At 35.8% G+C, this 18,832-nt stretch overlaps 1 protein-coding gene across 1 annotated transcript in view; it reads left to right on the top strand.

Moving 5' to 3' along the window:
* Positions 1-18,832, top strand: part of HIBADH (3-hydroxyisobutyrate dehydrogenase) — a 111,024-nt gene that overhangs the window by 22,329 nt on the left and 69,863 nt on the right. Inside the window, exons 3-4 of the mRNA XM_030308150.2 lie at positions 242-351; positions 3,063-3,184. Of these exons, the coding sequence (XP_030164010.1) occupies positions 242-351; positions 3,063-3,184 (232 nt within the window). The remainder of the gene's footprint in view (positions 1-241; positions 352-3,062; positions 3,185-18,832) is intronic.

Below are 18,832 nucleotides of genomic sequence, written 5' to 3'. Positions count from 1 at the left end.
TAAAATAAACAGTAGATTTGGTTCCATAGAAACTGCATCTATATGTGTGTAAGGAATAGCTTCTCTATTTTAGGCAGTAAGCTTTTTTTTTTTTTTTTTTTTTTTTTTTTGTCATTTGGAAATAAATTAGTTTTATTCACTGTCACTGTTGTCAGCATGCATAAAAAGTGAATCCTACTTGGGCTCTTGAAACTGCCTCTGTTTTAATTGAAATAATGTGCCTTTGTAATTTTTTTTAAAGGTAGTGTCTTGCCCAGCAGATGTAGCTGAGAAAGCTGACAGAATTATTACAATGTTGCCCACCAGTATCAATGCAATAGAAGCTTATTCGGGAGCAAATGGAATTCTCAAGTATGTATTTCTCAACTGTGGAAATTTTCTTGTTATCGTAGTTCATGAATTTCATATTTGTTAACACTTTAGGAAATTACATTGATGTTCGTTAAAACTTTCTATACTGTTTTCTTGTTTCTGAAAAGTGAATGGTGTGGTTTCTCTCTCATTGTAAAGGGTTTCTTTTTTCACTGAAAGCAAGAATGTGACTTTTGGGAATAATTTTTTTTTTGCTTCTGTTTCTTTCCTTAACTCTTGGATTAAACTTATGCTTTCATTGCTAACATGTTTAAGAGACTTTTAAAGCTTGCATTTTAAACTGTACAAATGTTACAAGCATAATTTTCTTATGGTTTATAGAAATTCAGGAAAAGGTTTCTATGAAAAATAAAACCAAACATTGGAAAGAACACTATTATTTAACATTTTATTATATTATAAAAAGTTATTGTATGTCCTCTGGGTTAGTACATCTGTAGTAAGAACTTTGAGAAGTTGGAATTAAAGGTTAGCAGTAGCTCTTTAAATAAAATATAATTTGGGTCAGAGTTTTCTAGCCAGTGCTTAGCTTCTCTGGCTTTGAGAACCTTTTGGTTAATTTCTGCCTATTGCCAAATCCTTGTGGTTGTGTTAGAATGACAGTGGTTGAATTTCCTATTTAATTTGCTGGTCTCTATGGTTCCTGTTTCTAACTTGTTTTGATGTTGAATTTCAGCAAGGAGAGAACAAACTGGTAGGTCCTGTAGACATACATAGGGCTAAAAGAAAGTGTTTAATTTCATGAAACTGTAATATGTGAAATTTGAGGCTTTTGGAAATTGAATTGTAACTTGCAAGCAAAAGACACTTGGCTATTAGACAGAAAACTGATAAGATAAATGTTTAGATTTCAGGGAAGGTTGAAAGACGCTCATTTTGGACAGAACCTTGAGGCCCATGGTGTGTGTGGTCCTGAGGTGACTTAGTGGTCTCATTATCTAGTCTGTTCCAGTTATGGCCCTGCTTAATTGCCTGCTTATTTGCCTCTTCAGGAAACGTTACTAAACTTTTGTGTGGTGACCAACTGTTTATTAATATTCTTTGCTAAGGAATATGGTGGCCAACTAGCAGAGCAGTTTTGTCTAGGGAGTGCTTTCATATATTGCGGCTTTACATTGAACTATAATTTGCTTTTTATGGGTGGTTCTTTATTTTCTTCTGGGTCAGGGTCATTTCCCCACACTCAGTGCATATGTAATTTTTGAGACACTTTCCCATTTGCTTCAAGATTTAAGACCCTTGGGGCACCTGGGTGGCTCAGTCAGTTGAGCATCCGACTCTTGATTTCAGCTCAAGTCATGATCTCAGGGTCCTGGAATCAAGCCTTGCATCAGGCTCTGTGCTGAGTGTGAAACCTACTTGGGGCTCTCACTCTCTCTTCCTCTGTCCCTCTGCCCTGCTTGCATTCTCTCTCTCTCTCTCTCTCTGTCAAATTAAAGAAAATATATTTCAGATCTAAGGAATGTTAATATCACATAATTAAAATTAATTATTGGTAAACATAATTCTTATGTTTTAGGTTATATCAAGTGAAACTCCACATACTTATAGTGACCTGTAATAGAACATGCTATTTCTTTTCTGTGGAATATACCATTGCATTTGGACCAGATCAATTCATATGTTTAAAATGGTTGTTCATCACATTTTGTATGCTATTTTTTCTATAAAAAGATTTTTCTTTCTTTTAATAGTTTTTTAGCAATGATTTTCTATTTTCTTCTTCAGTATTTATATTTATTCATTTCTAATTTTCTAATCATAATTATGATTACGTGTCATCTGGATTAGTTGATCTGTAGTAAGGACTTTGGGAAGTTTGAATTAAATGTAAGCCATAGCTCTTTAAATAAATTACAATTAAAAAAAATTTACAATTTAGGTCAGTTTCCTAGCCAGTGAAGATAGACATAGATTATGAAGGAACCATGTAGATAGATATAATCTGTACTTACAGTACAAACAAAATTGTCTTATTATAAGAATGCCATTTAGTATTGATGTAAAATATGATAGAGGAAAAGACTGCTTCCCCGCTTTGCCAATGTATATATATAAATTTACCATAAAGAGCAAAAAAACTGTATTTGTGAGATTTTGAGGTTCATTCCTATATTTTCCTTTCTGCCTCTTTGATGTTTTATTTTATCTTTAAAAAGCTGTAATTATTAACGAATATGCCACCCTCGAGCAAATGGCTGAATTTCAATGTTGTGTTTAGTCTACCTAGTGGAAAGGACATGGATATGTGAAATTGGCAACATGGCTTATTAAAGACAAATAAAATACTTTTTAAAGAGCCCAGCTATTTTACAAACAAAAATTTAAATCTTACCAAATAGACCTTTTAAAGTTAACAGGTGTTTTAAATTGCTTACCTATATTATTATGGTATTGTGTATTTCACCTAAAACCAGAATTTATAACATGTAGTTTATTAGATTATTTAGGTTTGTTTGAAAGAGTTTGGGTTTACTTTGAACTTTAATTGATCTGAAAATGAATTTGAGATTTTTAACCAGTTCTAATAATGTTTTTAATATTAAACCAAAGACCTCCTTGATATCTGGCAACTTTTAGTAGATTCTAATTCTATAGGTAGTTGCATGAAATGTTTATGCAGAATTGCAAGCTATATTTTTAAAACTATAAACCTATAATTAAACTATTACTTTTATCTATTTACTTAGAAAAGTGAAGAAGGGCTCACTATTAATAGACTCCAGTACTATTGATCCTGCAGTTTCAAAAGAATTGGCCAAAGAAGTTGAGAAAATGGGAGCAGTTTTCATGGATGCCCCTGTTTCTGGTGGTAAGTGGCAGCTAAAATCTATGCACACCTATTTCTGTTTGTCAGAAGAAGCAATTACAATTTTCTGGTACCCAAGACATATCCACATATTTTTAGACCTGTTATAGGAGTCTCCATTTCCTCACTGAAAACAAAAACAAAACAAAATCACTTCTGTTATTCCGTATGCTCAAAATACATTGCTTGTTCTAAGTTCAGACAAAAGGATGTCACAACCTTGAAGCGTTGTGAATTTTTGGTCCAAACTGCTATGGGTTGGGCTAGAGCTGTTCCTAGAAAATGTAACTTTTCAGAACAGATTCAAGAAGTAACTAGCTTGAATCTTCTTTAAACTGTTAAAGAAGTTGAGGAAATGGTAAAAAAGAAAAAATCATTTTGCAAGGGGAACTTTAGGCCCAGATGATTTTTTACAGGTGAATGTTACCAGAATTTCAAGGGGCAGATCATCTCCGTTTTTCTATGAACTTTTCCAGACAATAGAAAAAGAGGAAACACTGCTCAACTCATTCTGGAGACCCGTGTAACTCTGATACTTCAACCAGAAAGAGAGAGAAATGAGAGAGAAAAATTTTAGGTCTATATCAGTCATGAATACAGAAGTAAAAATTTTTAAAAAGTATATTAGCAAACTAAATCCAACCATGCGTAAAAGAGATTAAACACTACAACCAGGTTTGTTTTATCTCATATGTACACAAATGACTTAATGTTAGAAAATCCATAAATATATTTCACCACATTAACATACTTAAAAATCATATGGTCATCTCAGAGGACAAGGATTCTCAGTAGTAAGATTCTAAAAGCATATTATTATATCAAATATTAATAGTAGGGATCTGGGTATTTTGGAATGGTATGATTATAGGTATTATGATTTTCCATAATTTCCAAATTTTCCAAAATTACTGTGTAATCAGATACCATATACATACATGCATGCACACACACATACATATGTGTCCATAAATATACACGTATATATGTAATTAGTTGAAGACTTGTTTCTAGCTGGAGACTTTCTAGAAAGGCTGGACTGAAGAAACCAGTCATTTGCTCAAGACCAAGACTAGATTTTTTTTTTATTATTTTCTGTAAAATTCTAACGTAATCTGAGGAGGAAAATAAAGATTGCTAAATGGAAAGTTGTCCTTTATAAAATCATCATCTCCTTACAGTGTTAAAAAATAGCTAACAGCTAGTGTGGTACGTTGTTACAGTAATGACCTTTAATGACTCACATCTCTGAATCCACTCTGTGTATCCATTCACTCATTGACTCTGAGTTGAGCTGTCTGACTTGCTTTGGCCAGTGGTATGTTAGCAAATGTTACACAAGGATAGACTTGAAAAGCACTTGGCCCTGTCTTGCTTATGGGGACTTTTCTGCTGTCACATAGAGAAGCCTGGATTAGCCTCCTAGAGACAGGCACTAACCACCAAGCGTACGAGTGAGGCCATCTTGACCATCCAGCCAGAGTCACCTTCCCAGATGACTGCAGGTGTATTACTGAGCTCAGGCAAATGAACTGCCCAGCTACAGTTGTCCAAATTGCTCATCTACAGAATTGTGAGCAAATAAACCCACTAAGTTTGGAGTGTTACGTAGGAGTAAATAACTGATGGAGCCAATATAGTTGATATTTCCATTCTTCTGTAGAAGTGTTTGTTGCCTAATGGATCGATCAGTGTGCTGTCTGTGCTTACATAGTCTTAAGTGTCATAAACCCTTTCTGAAGGAGAATGATAGTACCACAGTTAGCATAAAGGCCAACTTTAATGCTAAAGCTAAGACGCTAAAATGAAGTTTATTATTAAGCCAGTCCAGAAAAGAGTTTTGTTTGCTGCAAACTGGTCCGACTTGTATCTCTGTATTCCTGATTACAAAGGAGAATGTTTGCCTAAATGCTACTGAAGTAGCCACCTTGGTGGGCTGATATGAGATACCTCTATTTCGTAAGGTCTGGAAAAGTAAGTTGGTAAAACTTCAGTAAATCTTACGGTGTTTTCATGGACTTGCTGGAGTTCAATATTAAATAGTATGTATAGCTTTTAAGTGTCTTTTGTGCTCTTAGAATTTTTACTAGTAGAAGGGACTTCAGTAATAACTTAATTTGACTTTGTTATTTTACAGATGGGAAATTGAGATCGCAATGAGGTTAATAAGTGATTTGCCCAGAGTTCTCTAGCTTGATAGCCAATCTAGACTAGAATCTTCTCTCCCAACTCAATCTGAGGATCTTCCCACACTCTGTTAGACCTTTTCTCCCTTTAGTCCCACCCTGTGGTGGCCTTTCTCTTTTTTAAAGCAGTGGCCTACTGTTAACACCATTTCTAACAATTTTACCTAGTGGCTGGTCCTCTCTCTTCTGTCTTGCTAACTAACTAGCACTGCCGTGTAGTAAAACCTTTGGTGGGGAGGTGAAGGGAGAATTGCCTTCTTTTCTGACTCACAGAGATTGGCTTCTAACCTGGAAGAGGCCTAACAATTCTGTTCCAGTCGTTTGAGAAGCAGTGGTTGAGAGGACATTATTCTCAAATCTGGGGACCTCTGCAGAGATCAGAATAGTCCTATTGTATTCACCCCATCCCGAAATGTTTATTAACTGGCTTCTCAGGAGTCTTTTGTTCTGCTGATAAGTTGGGATAGAACCAGAGTTTTTTGGGTCTTTCACGTCTTTCATGTGGATCCAATGTTTTGTTTAATCAAATAAACGTCCAGAAAAAGAGAAAGTCGAGTAATATTTTGACACATCCCTAACATGTTTGAATGTGACTAGGATAGGATCTGTTCTGAGGTTTAAGGAGATGGAGTTGACAGGATTATAACCGAAGGCAGTGAAGCTATTTTCCATGCCCTTCTTCTGTGTCCCCATAGTATAGTATCTTTGCCGCTGCAAGGACCATGTTGTGATTCTTGTTTGTGCCCATTTCTTCCACTGCTAGACTCTGAAGAGGGCAGATGTCTTTCTCCACTTTCTATCTCCAGTGTATATCTCCTGGCGAGCATGTAATAAAGTATGATGGATTGCATTAAAGATCTTCTGGTTTCTAGTTTTTTAATTTCAAGATTAATGTCAAATATTTTGAGCTTTCCTGCAGTTGTTTCCTCACTCCCAGGCTGTACTCCAGCTTATTTATCTCCAGATCATTGACCTCTCTCTGAAGTTCAAGTATCTGCCTTGCATTGTAACATCAGTAAGATATTAAGTAATTACTGTGTTCAAAATGTTATATTGTAATATTAGATGCCATTGGGAAGTGTGATTATGATCACAGGGCGGGGGTAGGATAAAAGAAGTAGAATAGTAATTCAGAACAACTTAAAGAGGAAGTTCTTGCATTAGAAGTTTAGGATTTAGGAAAATATACTAATAAAAATGATGTATAAATAGTTACACAGTGCAAAATAATGTAGCACAGCAGTCTTCTCAGTACTTAGCAACCAGAAAGGGAACTCTTCACTAACAGTTTGATCATAGCAACATGTTGGGCATTGTAAAGAAATACTGTCTTTGTCCTTTCTGGGGTGGCTATTAATACTTTGACTTCTACCTGTATGGATATATAGAGAAAGCATAATACCAGATTCGATTTATACAGTTGATTCTGGGGCAACAGAAGAAGTTTTAGTTCTGGAAATGGAAAGTTTATGTTAAAGGTTAACTACAAACCTCATAGGTGATTGATTCCCAGTTACATCCACGGGAACGAACTAGTGGAATTTGGAATTAGATTTTACAGTTCGTTAGTGACTATTCTTTAAGAAAAAAAAAAAAAGGAAATCCGTTAGTTCATACAATTCTCTTATCACCTTTAGTTTCAGTTTTTGTTATACTGTTAACAAATTCAAAGTTCACTTGATATTAGGCTCAGTTGGTTAAGCGTCTAACTTCAGCTCAGGTCATGATCTCGTGGCTCACAAGTTCGAGCCCCACATCTGGCTCTGTGCTGTCGGCTTGGAGCCTGGAGCCTTCTTCAGATTCTGTATCTCCCTCTCTCTCTGCCCCTCCCCTGCTCGCACTCTGTCTTTCTCTCTCCCTCAAAATAAATAAAAATTAAAAAAAAAAAAGTTCACTTGGTATTAGGGGTAGCCTAGAACTTTTAGGGAAAGAAAGGAACTCTAAAAATGAAGGTTTAAAAAAACTGAAGGTCTTGTGTTTTTTTTCAGTGAAACGTACTTAAAATTATTATACAATTCCTGCAAGATTATATACTGTTTTCTGATTATACACTCTTTTTATTATGCTGACAGTACCTTGATTGCAAGGGACATGCTTCACTCTTCATTTCATGCAACAAACATTTATTGAGTACTTTTATGTGGTGGGTATGGTCTAGGTGCTGGAGTTAGTGCTTTGAAAACATGAAAAGTCTTTTGTCACATGGAGCTTATGAGTTAGTAGGACTAGAGAGAGTAAACGAACAAAAATAATTTTAATGGTAAGTCCTATGAAGAAAAAAAAAGGCAGAGTAAGCAGTTAATGACACAGACTTAAGGGGAAGGTCTTTTTACATAGAGTGGACAGGATGCCTTCTCTGGGGAAGTGGCAGTTAGGCAGAGACGTGAAGGCACAAGTCTGGGGGAAGGGTATTTCAGCGGAGGAAGCTGCTGGAAGGGCTCTGAGGTATGAACAAGCTTGGTAGGTTTGTGGAACATTTATCTTTGCATCACCAGGACTTGGCAGGTAATTGTATTCAGCGTTCATTGAACTGACTCACCTATAAATTGACTCCCCGTATGTCTAACGCCATGCCTTCGTTTATCTGTGGTTATCAAAGTAAAGCTAACTACGCTGTTATGTAAGTTAGCCAATGACACTGGCCTCAGATATGATGCCTTAATCTATTTCTCTATCTTGTGTAAATCACATCTGTATGAAAGTTGTAATCCTTTAATAGTCAAATGTTGTTTTGTCACACCATTTTGGATACATGCTTTTTTTGTTTGTTTTTGGAGAGGGTCTGCTACTGTAAGGTTAGTTCCAATTTGATCAGCTCTCGTGTATAATGAATGCTAGACATAAAGCAAATTAAAAACTATTGTTTGTGACTAATGACCAAATACTGTTCAGTGTGTTCCAAGGGTGTAATTAACAGCACTTAACTGTGCTTGAATAATTGAAGAAGAAACTCACTGATTGCCTAATCTGTCTGTAGAGTTGCCCAGAGACCTTGAGTTGAAGTGACTCTGAGGTGGCACTTGTGCTTAGCCCAAGGCTGTCTGAGCCGGCAAGCCTCATTGATTTGCTACACCGGATTGCTCCAGTTAGGGATTAATGTCAAAATTAAATAATTGAACTGGTGTGTATGTGTTTCCCTACCGGGAACCCAAATTTTATACTCTATTTGGCTGGGTTAAGTTTTAGTAATTTGTTTGAGGTGTTCTTAGAACACGGAGTAGTGAGCACAAAACCTATTAAGGGATTTCTGTTAGAGTCCTGGACTTGCTTGCTCAATTCCTCAATGAAAGTCTCACACACACTCCATTCTTGTTTTTAAAACAGTGAACTGGGCATCTACTGTTTTTCCACCAGATCTGTATCTAATTTAGGGTAAAGGGACCACAAAAACAAAACTTATTTCTATTTTGGCACCTAACACCATCATAGTTAAGGATTTGTTGGCATTTCATTAAAACATTTTCTTAGAGAGGTTTATAACTTGGCAGATTTACTTGCCTTTGGGCTGCAGCATTGCTATTTCTGTCCAAAAGTAAATGCTTTCACCAAATTTCATACAACTGAATTTGCGTGGGTATATGATGTGTGGAGAGGGAAGGGCTATCCCAAGAGGTCTTTTTTTTCAAGTTGTCACAAGCTGTTCGATTAAACAGTAGTATTGTGTGCGGCATTTACTCTTACATTTTAGTCTTACCTCAGGAAGATTTTATTTTTTTAATGTTTGGAAATAGGTTGATTTAACATGGTTAAGATAATTCATTTTCATGAGTCCTTCCCTTTAAAGAATGGTACTACTATGATTTTTAGTTCTTTTTACATGACTGGCTTCTATTATAAAATGTGAAAGCATTTTGTGGCAGGGGTGCCTGGCTGGCCCAGTCAATAGAGCATTTGACTCTTGATGGCCCCATATCGGGCGTAGAAATTACTTAAAAAAAAAAAAAAAAAAGAATTTAGTGGCACCTGGGTGGCTCTGTCAGTTAAGCATCTGACTTCAGCTCAAGCCATGAGCTTGCAGTTCATGGGTTCCAACTCTGCACTGGGCTCTGTGTACAGAGGGCCTTCTTCAGATCCTGTCTCCCTTTCTCTGCCCCTCCCCCGCTTACTCTCTCTCACTCTCTTTTTCTCTCTCTCTCAAAAATAAATAAACATTAAAAAAAAGTTTAAAAAGAGCGTTTTATGGCATTGACTTTTGTAGGAGAGACTTGAATTACTCGGTCTTGAGAAATATTAGCTAAAATAAGCTTTTCCTTGGCCTGTTTTCGTGGTATTTAAAGTTTTAGTAACTCAGGGCGCCTGGGTGGCGCAGTCGGTTAAGCGTCTGACTTCAGCCAGGTCACCATCTCACGGTCCGTGAGTTCGAGCCCCGTGTCAGGCTCTGGGCTGATGGCTCAGAGCCTGGAACCTGTTTTATCGATTCTGTGTCTCCCTCTCTCTCTGCCCCTCCCCCGTTCATGCTCTGTCTCTCTCTGTCCCCAAAATAAATAAACTTTGAAAAAAAAAATTAAAAAAAAAAAAAGCTTTAGTAACTCAAATAATTAAAAATTTTCCTTAACTTTGTTTGATGGACAGATCCATTTCCTTAAAAGTGACCTAAAATTCATCAATGCCAGCACACTAGAAATGGGTTAATTATGTCAGCCGTTTACATTTACTCACAATTTTACTTATCGCCTTATATTCATTAAGTATCCTTTTTGCCTCTGGAGGATACCTTTTTTTTTTTTCTTTTTTTTTTTGCCTAGGATTTTCTCCAGTTTGCACAAGTAGTTCAGAAATGTTTGGTAAATAAATTCCAAGGATTTCTTTGAAATTAGTCCCTAAGAAGAGGTGCCCATAAAAACCTCTTTTTACATTCTCTGGCAGGCTTAAGACTCCCTACAACATGTCACGGACAGGAGTCCCTATATAAGGTGTTAATGAGTTCTTAACACGTTTAGAGAAGACTGCTGACTCCCTGCCCAAGGTAGCATAGTTGAGGCAGCTTTAATAATCCGTCTCCTAAGAAAATAGTAGAAGAATGGCTTAGAGAAGGCCAGGTGATCAGTTCACTCAGTGCTTGTGTTACTGTTATCGTTTATTGTGAGTAATAATTACTATTGCTAATAACAACCTAGTTTGTTTCTCAGAATTTACGCTCTTGCAGTTTGCAGTTCCCCATCTCCAAATCTGCAGGCCAGGTTTTAATTGCCTCGCATTTAATTGCATTGACATTTCCAGTCAGGTAACCATTACCAGGGTCGATCCTGCCAGGCTCTGTCCTGTGGTGGAGGGACACTGTGTTCTCTTCACATGGTTATGTTGGAAAGTGCATGGATAAGGCAGGGGTCCTGTCTGAAGTAATCCTAGGGTATTTTTAATGTCCTTTAATTGCCATTCAGGATGTAAGTCAGACCAGACACAATTGGGTCTGGTCACAGTTCAGAACTGCCGTGTGGTGTTTATATAAAGGTAAAGTATATTTAGCAAATAAATCCCCTGAAGCTATTCCTTATATAATTTATTTTTTATTAACATCTGTTGATGGCTAAGCAGTGTGAAATTAGTTCCAGTATATGTTGTGTATTATGTCTTTATTTTGTTTGACTTGTGATCCCTGGATAGCACTGGCGGTAAAGCGGGAGGAGGAAACGGAAGTACGAATTTGACGAGGGCCTTGTCATTGCCAGCAGACCATTATCAGACTTATTTGTGGTTTTCTAGACGTCTGATTTTCTTTTCTTTTTTAGATGTCTGATTTTCTTAAAGATAGCTTGATAATGTTAGCAAATGAAAAGTATAGTAAGTTGAATTTAAATCCTTCCCTCTCTATATTTGCTGTATGGTTCCATTTTGTTTTACATTGCTTTGGGTGTTTCAGTTGTGAGAATTTTAAATTTAGAGGCCCATTTCATAGTAAGGACCCTTCCATTAGGGCCAGTGAAGGGATGGCAGCAGACTTACCTTCTCGTCTTCCTTCCTAGTGATTTAAACTTGACCTGAAGGTAGAAGGTTTTTGTTGTTTCGTATATAGGTCAGATTACTTGTATCACTGTGAGAGATGTGGACTTTTTTAGAGGAGTATTAAGAGTTTTAAGATTTGTCCCTGACATCTTTTTTATTGAGTTATTGACTGTTAGTTATGGTCATCAGAATGTTTATCCCTCGTGGTCTCTGGGACGGCATTGTTCTTAGGGAGGTCTTTAAAAACGAAACATAATATGAGGTTGGGCATACAAATAGTTTTATCATTAATTACATTTCATTTCCCTTAATTCTTACGTGTTAGGGTAATACTTGTTCTCAAGTGACCAACATTTTTAATGTACTGTGTACATATATTAAAAGAGTAGAAAAACAGTCTTGGCAGACACTGAAATGGTTAATTGGCTTTTCCAGCCAAGATAGGTTTGTAAAACTTTCTGAAAATTAAGAAATGGGAGGGAAAGAATTTTTCTCTTCATTAGTGCCATATTTTTATTAACCCTTTACCTATAAAGTGTAGTTTTAGGCCATAAACATCTTCTTGCAGCACTTTTTCATTAGACAAGCAGCTAGAGGAAGAATAGTTGATTTACTTGTGATTGTCAGATATCTGCAAACATTACAGTAGTTAAAAGAATTATTTTAACATAAAATCCTAAGTAGGGATGAGATTTTTTTTCTAAAAGTGAATGGTAATTTTGAGAAAGGAATCCAAGCAACAGCGTAATAATGACTTTGAGATGTGTTATCTTTAGTAGCAAACCTTTAAAAACAGCATTAAGAAATATTTGATGATTTCTCATGATCTTTAATTGGGCTGTATTTTTATATTCTTATTAGTACTTGTATAAAATCAACAGCTTTTCGTGATAAGGCATTTACATGTTAAATTTTGCATACGGCTCTATTAGAAATAGATGGAACAACACTGGATATTTTAAAATTAATAGCCTAAATTTGATTCAGAAAAGTTACTTTATATGACATTCAAGGGCGAGTGGACAAGGTCAAGAGAGAGGAGAGAGAGGCAGGCAAGGCAGGAGCACGTGGGGACGAGAGAGCAATTACATTGTCCTTTTCCATTTTAGCTGGTAGTTTGGAGTAAAATTGTAAAGTTAAACTTTTTGGAATTGTTACTACCCCGAGTGGGAATATAAACTATATTGAACAAAATTTATTTAGCCTGTTAAAAAGTCCACCTAAAACTATAGTTAATTAGTTTACGTTATTACATCACTTCTAGTAGAGGCTCAAACTGGTACAGAGTAAGGGGAGCTCCATCAGGTGAGCTGACTGCTACCCATATGGGGCTTTAAGATAATGATGAGTTTAAATTTCCTCTTAGAGCTAAGTGAGAATAAAACTGGAGGCAATAAATACTCTTGGCCAAAGCCATTAAATGAAAAAGCTGGGAATTCTCCAGCTCTTGACTTAAATTGTTTGTTTATCAGCTGGCGCCTAGTCTGGAGTCGAGAGCTGGAGATTTCTATCTGTGACAGAACTTTGAAACTCTTGCAGGACACTTTCATTTCAACTTAAGGTAACTTGAGTTTATAGCTTTGGCTTTAAAGATTACTAATGATTTACTCATTTCCTTACCATTTAACCAGAGTGGACTTTTTCCCAGGAAGGGATCTGTGTTTATTTAGGGCCTTTGTCTGCGGAGGGATTAAAAGGCAGCCCACCAGCATTGTGAACTTGATGGTAATAAAAGGTCACCAAAACACACCATAAAAACATTCTTACCATGGAATTAATTATACAGTGTAATTTTACAAAGCAGCTCGGTTATTCCATCCTTGCCGTCCCCCTACCCCCGTTCTTAAACATTTCATCTTTTAAAAATTGAAGTTTTGGTATAATTTAGGCTTTTGAAGCAATATTTTGCTGCTGTTACGGTATTTAAACATTGAAGCAATTGTCACTTGCGTTTAATTCCTTAAAAATTTTAAGGTTTTTTAAATAAAAATTATCGTTGTTGTTAAACTGTGGGATGAATAACTTGTTTGGGAGAGGGTAGAGTACTCTAAGGGATGGTTGGAGTTTCAACAGCTCAGTTTCTAAAAACCTAAGACTAGTTAAGAGTTTTTTTTGTGCCACCAGGTGGCATTGCATCCAAACCTGCTTGTGATAAAGGGAGGTTTTCAAAATAAATTCTTTTTTGTTCAAGAGAGGTCATAATCGTTTTTCTAGATTTTGCCTTTGAAGTTGGCTTAAAAATACATCTGATACCAAGGTTGATTAAATGTCTCCAAAGACCTGAAGAGATTTCTGAATGCTGCAAATGTTTGCTTTTAGGTGGTGAATATTGAAAGTAAAATGTTGATACATGTGCAGAGGATTGCTAGTTTTTTTTTTAGGTAAAGCGAACATTTAACAGTTGGTTATTTTTGTTTTGCTTTTCTAAACGCTCGAGAGAGGATCCTGACTATAAAAACCCTCACAGATGTTGCAGAGACTCCCCAATTCGGCAAATCACCCCTTCCCCCAACGTACACACACTCAAACCCACCCCAGCCCTTATAAAAAAAAAAAAAGTGTCAGCAGGTTTCCCTGTATGGGAATTTTTAAAAAGAGGGAAAGACCTCTGAAAGGTGCAAGTGGGTCCTTCTCACAAGCCTAACTATGAGATTCATTAGGCAGTCCATGCTCATGTGTTAAAAGCTGCTTTTGGGAAAGTAAATTCTTGCAGTTTCCTGTACTGGTTTTGAGGGAGTCTTTATAGTCTTTCGAAAACAGCTCATTTTAAGAAAGTGATAATGTAAAAGCAAGAAAAAAAAACCCTCATTATAAATTTTATAAAAGTATAATTTTTAAATTAAAATATACGTTGCTCTTTTTTTATGAACCTGCATATATTAATAAACTGTACAGAAACAAATTATTTAATACAACCTATCTAGGTGCTATGATATGTTGTCAGAATAAATAAGGTTCAGTGTGCACTCTTGATTTTTACCCTTTTAAAAAGTGTATTCACCATGCAGAGATGTTTAATGCTTAGCTTTGATCATTTATCAAAAAGCTTTATGAAATTTTACTCATTTTATATTCCTGCCTCTTCTGTCGAGGCTTCTTAGAAGTGTGCACAACCTGTTTAAGAAATGTATATGTTTTCAAAGTAAATGTTTGACCTCCCACCTTGATGTTCCTGCTTTTAAACACACACACCCATACCCCCCCCTTCTCTCTATTTTGAATAACTTGATTGAAATGTGTGTTGTACTAAAACTAAATATATACAAATTTCAGTATTACAAAAAGAGAATTGTGTTTTAACAATTATAAAAATTTAAAAGTGGCACATTTGAAAATAGTCTAGACAAAGGTACTCAAGACATTTGACCCTGAATATTTTACTTTTAAACTTGATACAACAGTCTGTTTCTTAGCTTTGTTGTATGCTGATATTCCTACTTATTTAACATCAAAAAGCTGTAGTGGTTTCTCTTTATAGATTGTGCCTGTGTTCTGGAATTGCCTCCTGCTGCCCATGAATTGCTTCTTGGCTTGTTTTGTTAGAATTTCTCACCAGGGTTTTTGTGAGCTATGTAGCCAACATTAAAAAAAAAAAAAAAAAAAAAAAAGAATTTGATACAGTAGACTGGATTAGTAAAAATTATACTTACTATTCATAATGGTAACTGAGTAAACCTCTTGGATCAGCATATCAGTTTTATGTAATGAAAGCCCATGCAAATCTCATGTAATAATATGCATATATAAAATTGCCTACAATGTCTCTGTTTTTCTAGTTATTTCTGTAATATTAAATGACTTTTTTTGCAGAAATTCCAGAAACCTACTTTTTCATTAAAAAATAATAGGAAAAAAATCCTTACTCGTTTCAGGGTGTGTGTAATTTGGTAATGGAGCATTTAGATTTTGGCTTCTTTCATTTCAGTTGGAAATAGTATTGGTGTAAGTGAGTGTTGCCATGGGAACCTCCACATAGATATAAAAGGCAAGACTGTCTAAGTGGAGGAGGAGGGGCGATGTACTAAAATACCACCGGCCTAAATGATCTATTTTATATGTATGTTGGGGGGTGTAGGGGGAGCTAGTTTGAGAAGAGAAGAAAAAGTGGTGCAAAGTAAATGTTAAAAGTTAAAATCATGTACTCATACTTATGGAATCGCACAGTTGGAAGTGTTGTAAATTTGAAATGTGATTCTTAATGATTTGTGTCATTTGCGTGTGCTGGGAGTCTTTCCATACCTTATTTTTAAACTGTGTTGACTAAACGTGTTTAACTTAACGTGATTTTAGATAAAATATTTAATAAAGTGAAATTTGGTTGGAAGGTTAGGATTTTAGTCTCTGAGATGGTTTTAATTGTAACTTTATTAAAGATAATTATCATACTTTATTCTTTTTCAGATATCTGAACAATTTCTTAAATCTACAATTTTTGGAGACTTTTGGCTTTCAAAGGAAAGCTGGCTTTAGAATATTTTTAATATTAGATTTCAACATTTAAATACTTTTAAATATTACTCAAGGAAACAATGACTTACTGTATTTGCATGTATAATGTATGGTCTTCTGGAAAAAAAAAAAAGGATGGAACCAGCAAAAGCAAGCATCAAATCCTTTCCTATCCTTTTAGCAGCGCATGTGTTGCTATTAATCAAGATGGTTAGAGAACGGCCAATTTAACTGCATATAAAATAACATTTTTGTTTTTTGTATATTTAGGTTACAAAGAACAGTGAAATTGTGCCCAACATGAGTTAGCGTGGTAAAAATGCACCATCATCATTGTACTTTTAACACTATAGATTCTGGTTGTCAGATACACGTGTAAAAAAAGAAAAGACATTAACCTGGGAAAAACTGTTTAAACTTACCTTTTTAGTCAGTCCAGAGAAAAAGTGAAGCTGCCAAGGTAATAAAACATCCAGAAGTTTTTAAAATAAAAAGAGTAATTTAAATTAAAAAAGGGAGGCGGGAGCCGGAGAAGAAAGAGGCTAAAAAAGACAGCACTCCGCTCCCCAGGCCAGGCAGCATCTGATGTAAATTAACCCCAGTGGAAGTGTATTGTTTCCAACTCTGCAAACAATGCCGGGCATCTCTTCCAGAGGCGTGGGTGTTGGCGTGGACCAGAGGGTGTTGAGAAGTTGAGAGTAAGAGGTGGCGACGAGTTTAGTCATCAGGGGATTCTATGGCATAGAAAACAACAGGGTTGAGCGCAAAGAATGAAAAAGTATGTTTGCATATAAAGTTAACCCAGTTTAACCTTCAAGAGGTATGAAATAATTCATAACTGTGAGAGAATGCTTAGTTGTCAATAATCTTTTAAAGAGACTGAGACCTTAATCTACAAAGTGTTCAGCAACCAAGATACCCACTCTGAGGTGTGCTTTGGCATAGGGTATCTGCTTAGTTTTAGACTTCTTAAAACAAGAAAAATACATTTCTTGGAAAAATAGATAATAAAAGTGATAAAAAGTCGAGCTTATCAACTAAATAAGAGAATGAAAAAAACAGCAAAAACATCTGTGTTGTTTTTCAGTTTTTGTCTCCTGCCCCCCCAGCCCCGCCCCCATCCTCCAGCTTCCTTGAGAAAAAAATCTGACCGTTTTAGAGTGGAAAGCGTAAAATTGTACATGGCCTTATCAATAAATGGATTCAAAATAGCATTACTTTAACACCTTAAAAAAGTTTCATAATATAGAATTTTCTAGGAGAAAGCAACTGATATTTATTATTAAGCACCTTTGGTGTTTCAGGCTATGATGCTGGGTAGTTTATGTATTTTAAACCATTTAATCCTTATAGCAGCCTCGTGAAATGCAGATTATCCTTATTTTTTAGTGAGGAAGTTGAGGCTTTTTTAAGAAGGGACCACATGACAACATGTACTTACTGTAAGAATTAGCCTGATGTAGCAAAAAGAAGGCATTTTAGGTAGAAGATTTTCGAATATTGTGATAGGACTAATAACTTCAAGTGTGGCACTTGTTTAGGTAGCTAGGCTTTGATTTGTTTATTTAAAAATGGAATCAGTAGAAATGCTTTTTCATGCTCCATTGATAGCACCATTGAGTGACATACTCCACCTCAAATCAAAATATAGAAGGAATTAGTAGTCGACTAAAAAAGTCCATGCAAGTAATTGAAAGCAGTTTTGTTTTTGGTCTCATATGCTTGAATCCAGTCAACCACAGGAATAAGAGACAAGAAAATGTGGAACCGGAAGTAAAAGCCATTAAGTTTTAAACCTAAAATAACTTCCTTGGAAGGCCTTTTAGAAGTTGGGTGTTAAAAAGAGCCAAAGGGTATCTTATTCAGGACAGTTTCACATATGCTTTCTCTTTTAACTTGTGTTTTAAATTTGTTATTTTCCAAAATAAATTATTTAGTCACAACCTTTTAAATACCAGAAATTGGCCTTTGTAAAATATCCATTTTCAGTGTGCGTGTAACCTTTTTTGGTATATTTATAGTATTCAACATTAAGACTTAAGACTGGTAGTGTATAAAGCTTATTGTGAAATAATAATAATAATGAAGTATACTGTTTAGTCTTATTTGACATTACACCTACCATTTGGTGTTTTACTGAATTATAATGTGTTGGGAATTGATGATTTTTATCTTCTCAATATTTTTTACCTTTCTCAATATGCACAGTTCTTCAGTCATATTACTAAAGAAATCCCTCTCAACAGCTTTTAACAAAAAACCTTTAACAATAGTGCGGGTGTGTGTGTGTGTGTGTGTGTGTGTGTGTGTGTGTGTGGTGTGTGTTTTAGCAGTTTTATCCTGAAGGTAACTCTGAAAGATACTTTCTGCACCTAGTTCAGATTATGTTAAAAACAGTGAACAAACAAACCCATACTCATCATAGTCTAACTATACGACACAGGTTTCACTGAAGGCTGTAAGGAGATCTGAGGTTTATGACATTTTGCTTTGCCACTTTTTCTCTGAATTTTAAAAAAAATCAAGTTTGCTGAAGTTTGAAATGCTAGTACGTATTTGGAGAATAAACGGAACCCTGAGAATTTTAGGTGTTTAAATGGTCTGATGTGTCTGGTTTCATCCTTACAGATTTCTAGCTCCAAACATGATTGGCGGTAGTTTGGAAAGATGAATGAAGAGGAGGAGCCCTTTCTCTCATAGTGGCATGTTCAACAGGGAAAAACAAACCACTACTCTTGTTACTATAGCTTACAGCAGTGAAGAAGAGCCTCATACCAATTCTCAGGGGTTTTTTTTTTTGGTAGTCCTGTGTGAAGCTTCTTTTATTTCACTTTGCTCTCTTTCTTCTTTTTTTTTTTTTAATTTGTTTTTAATGTTTTTATTTATTTTTGAAGGAGAGAGAGAGGCAGAGCATGAGCGGGGGAGGAGCAGAGAGAGAGGGAGACACAGAATTCGAAGCAGGCTCCAGGCTCTGAGCTGTCAGCACAGAGCCCCATGCGAGGCTCAAACCCACAAACTGTGAGATCATGACCTGAGCCAAAGCCGGACGCTCAACCTACTGAGCCATCCAGGC

This window comes from Lynx canadensis, chromosome A2 (assembly GCF_007474595.2).
Source record: "Lynx canadensis isolate LIC74 chromosome A2, mLynCan4.pri.v2, whole genome shotgun sequence".
NCBI classification, from domain to species: Eukaryota; Metazoa; Chordata; class Mammalia; order Carnivora; family Felidae; genus Lynx; species Lynx canadensis.
This window is presented reverse-complemented; position numbering and strand designations above follow the sequence as displayed.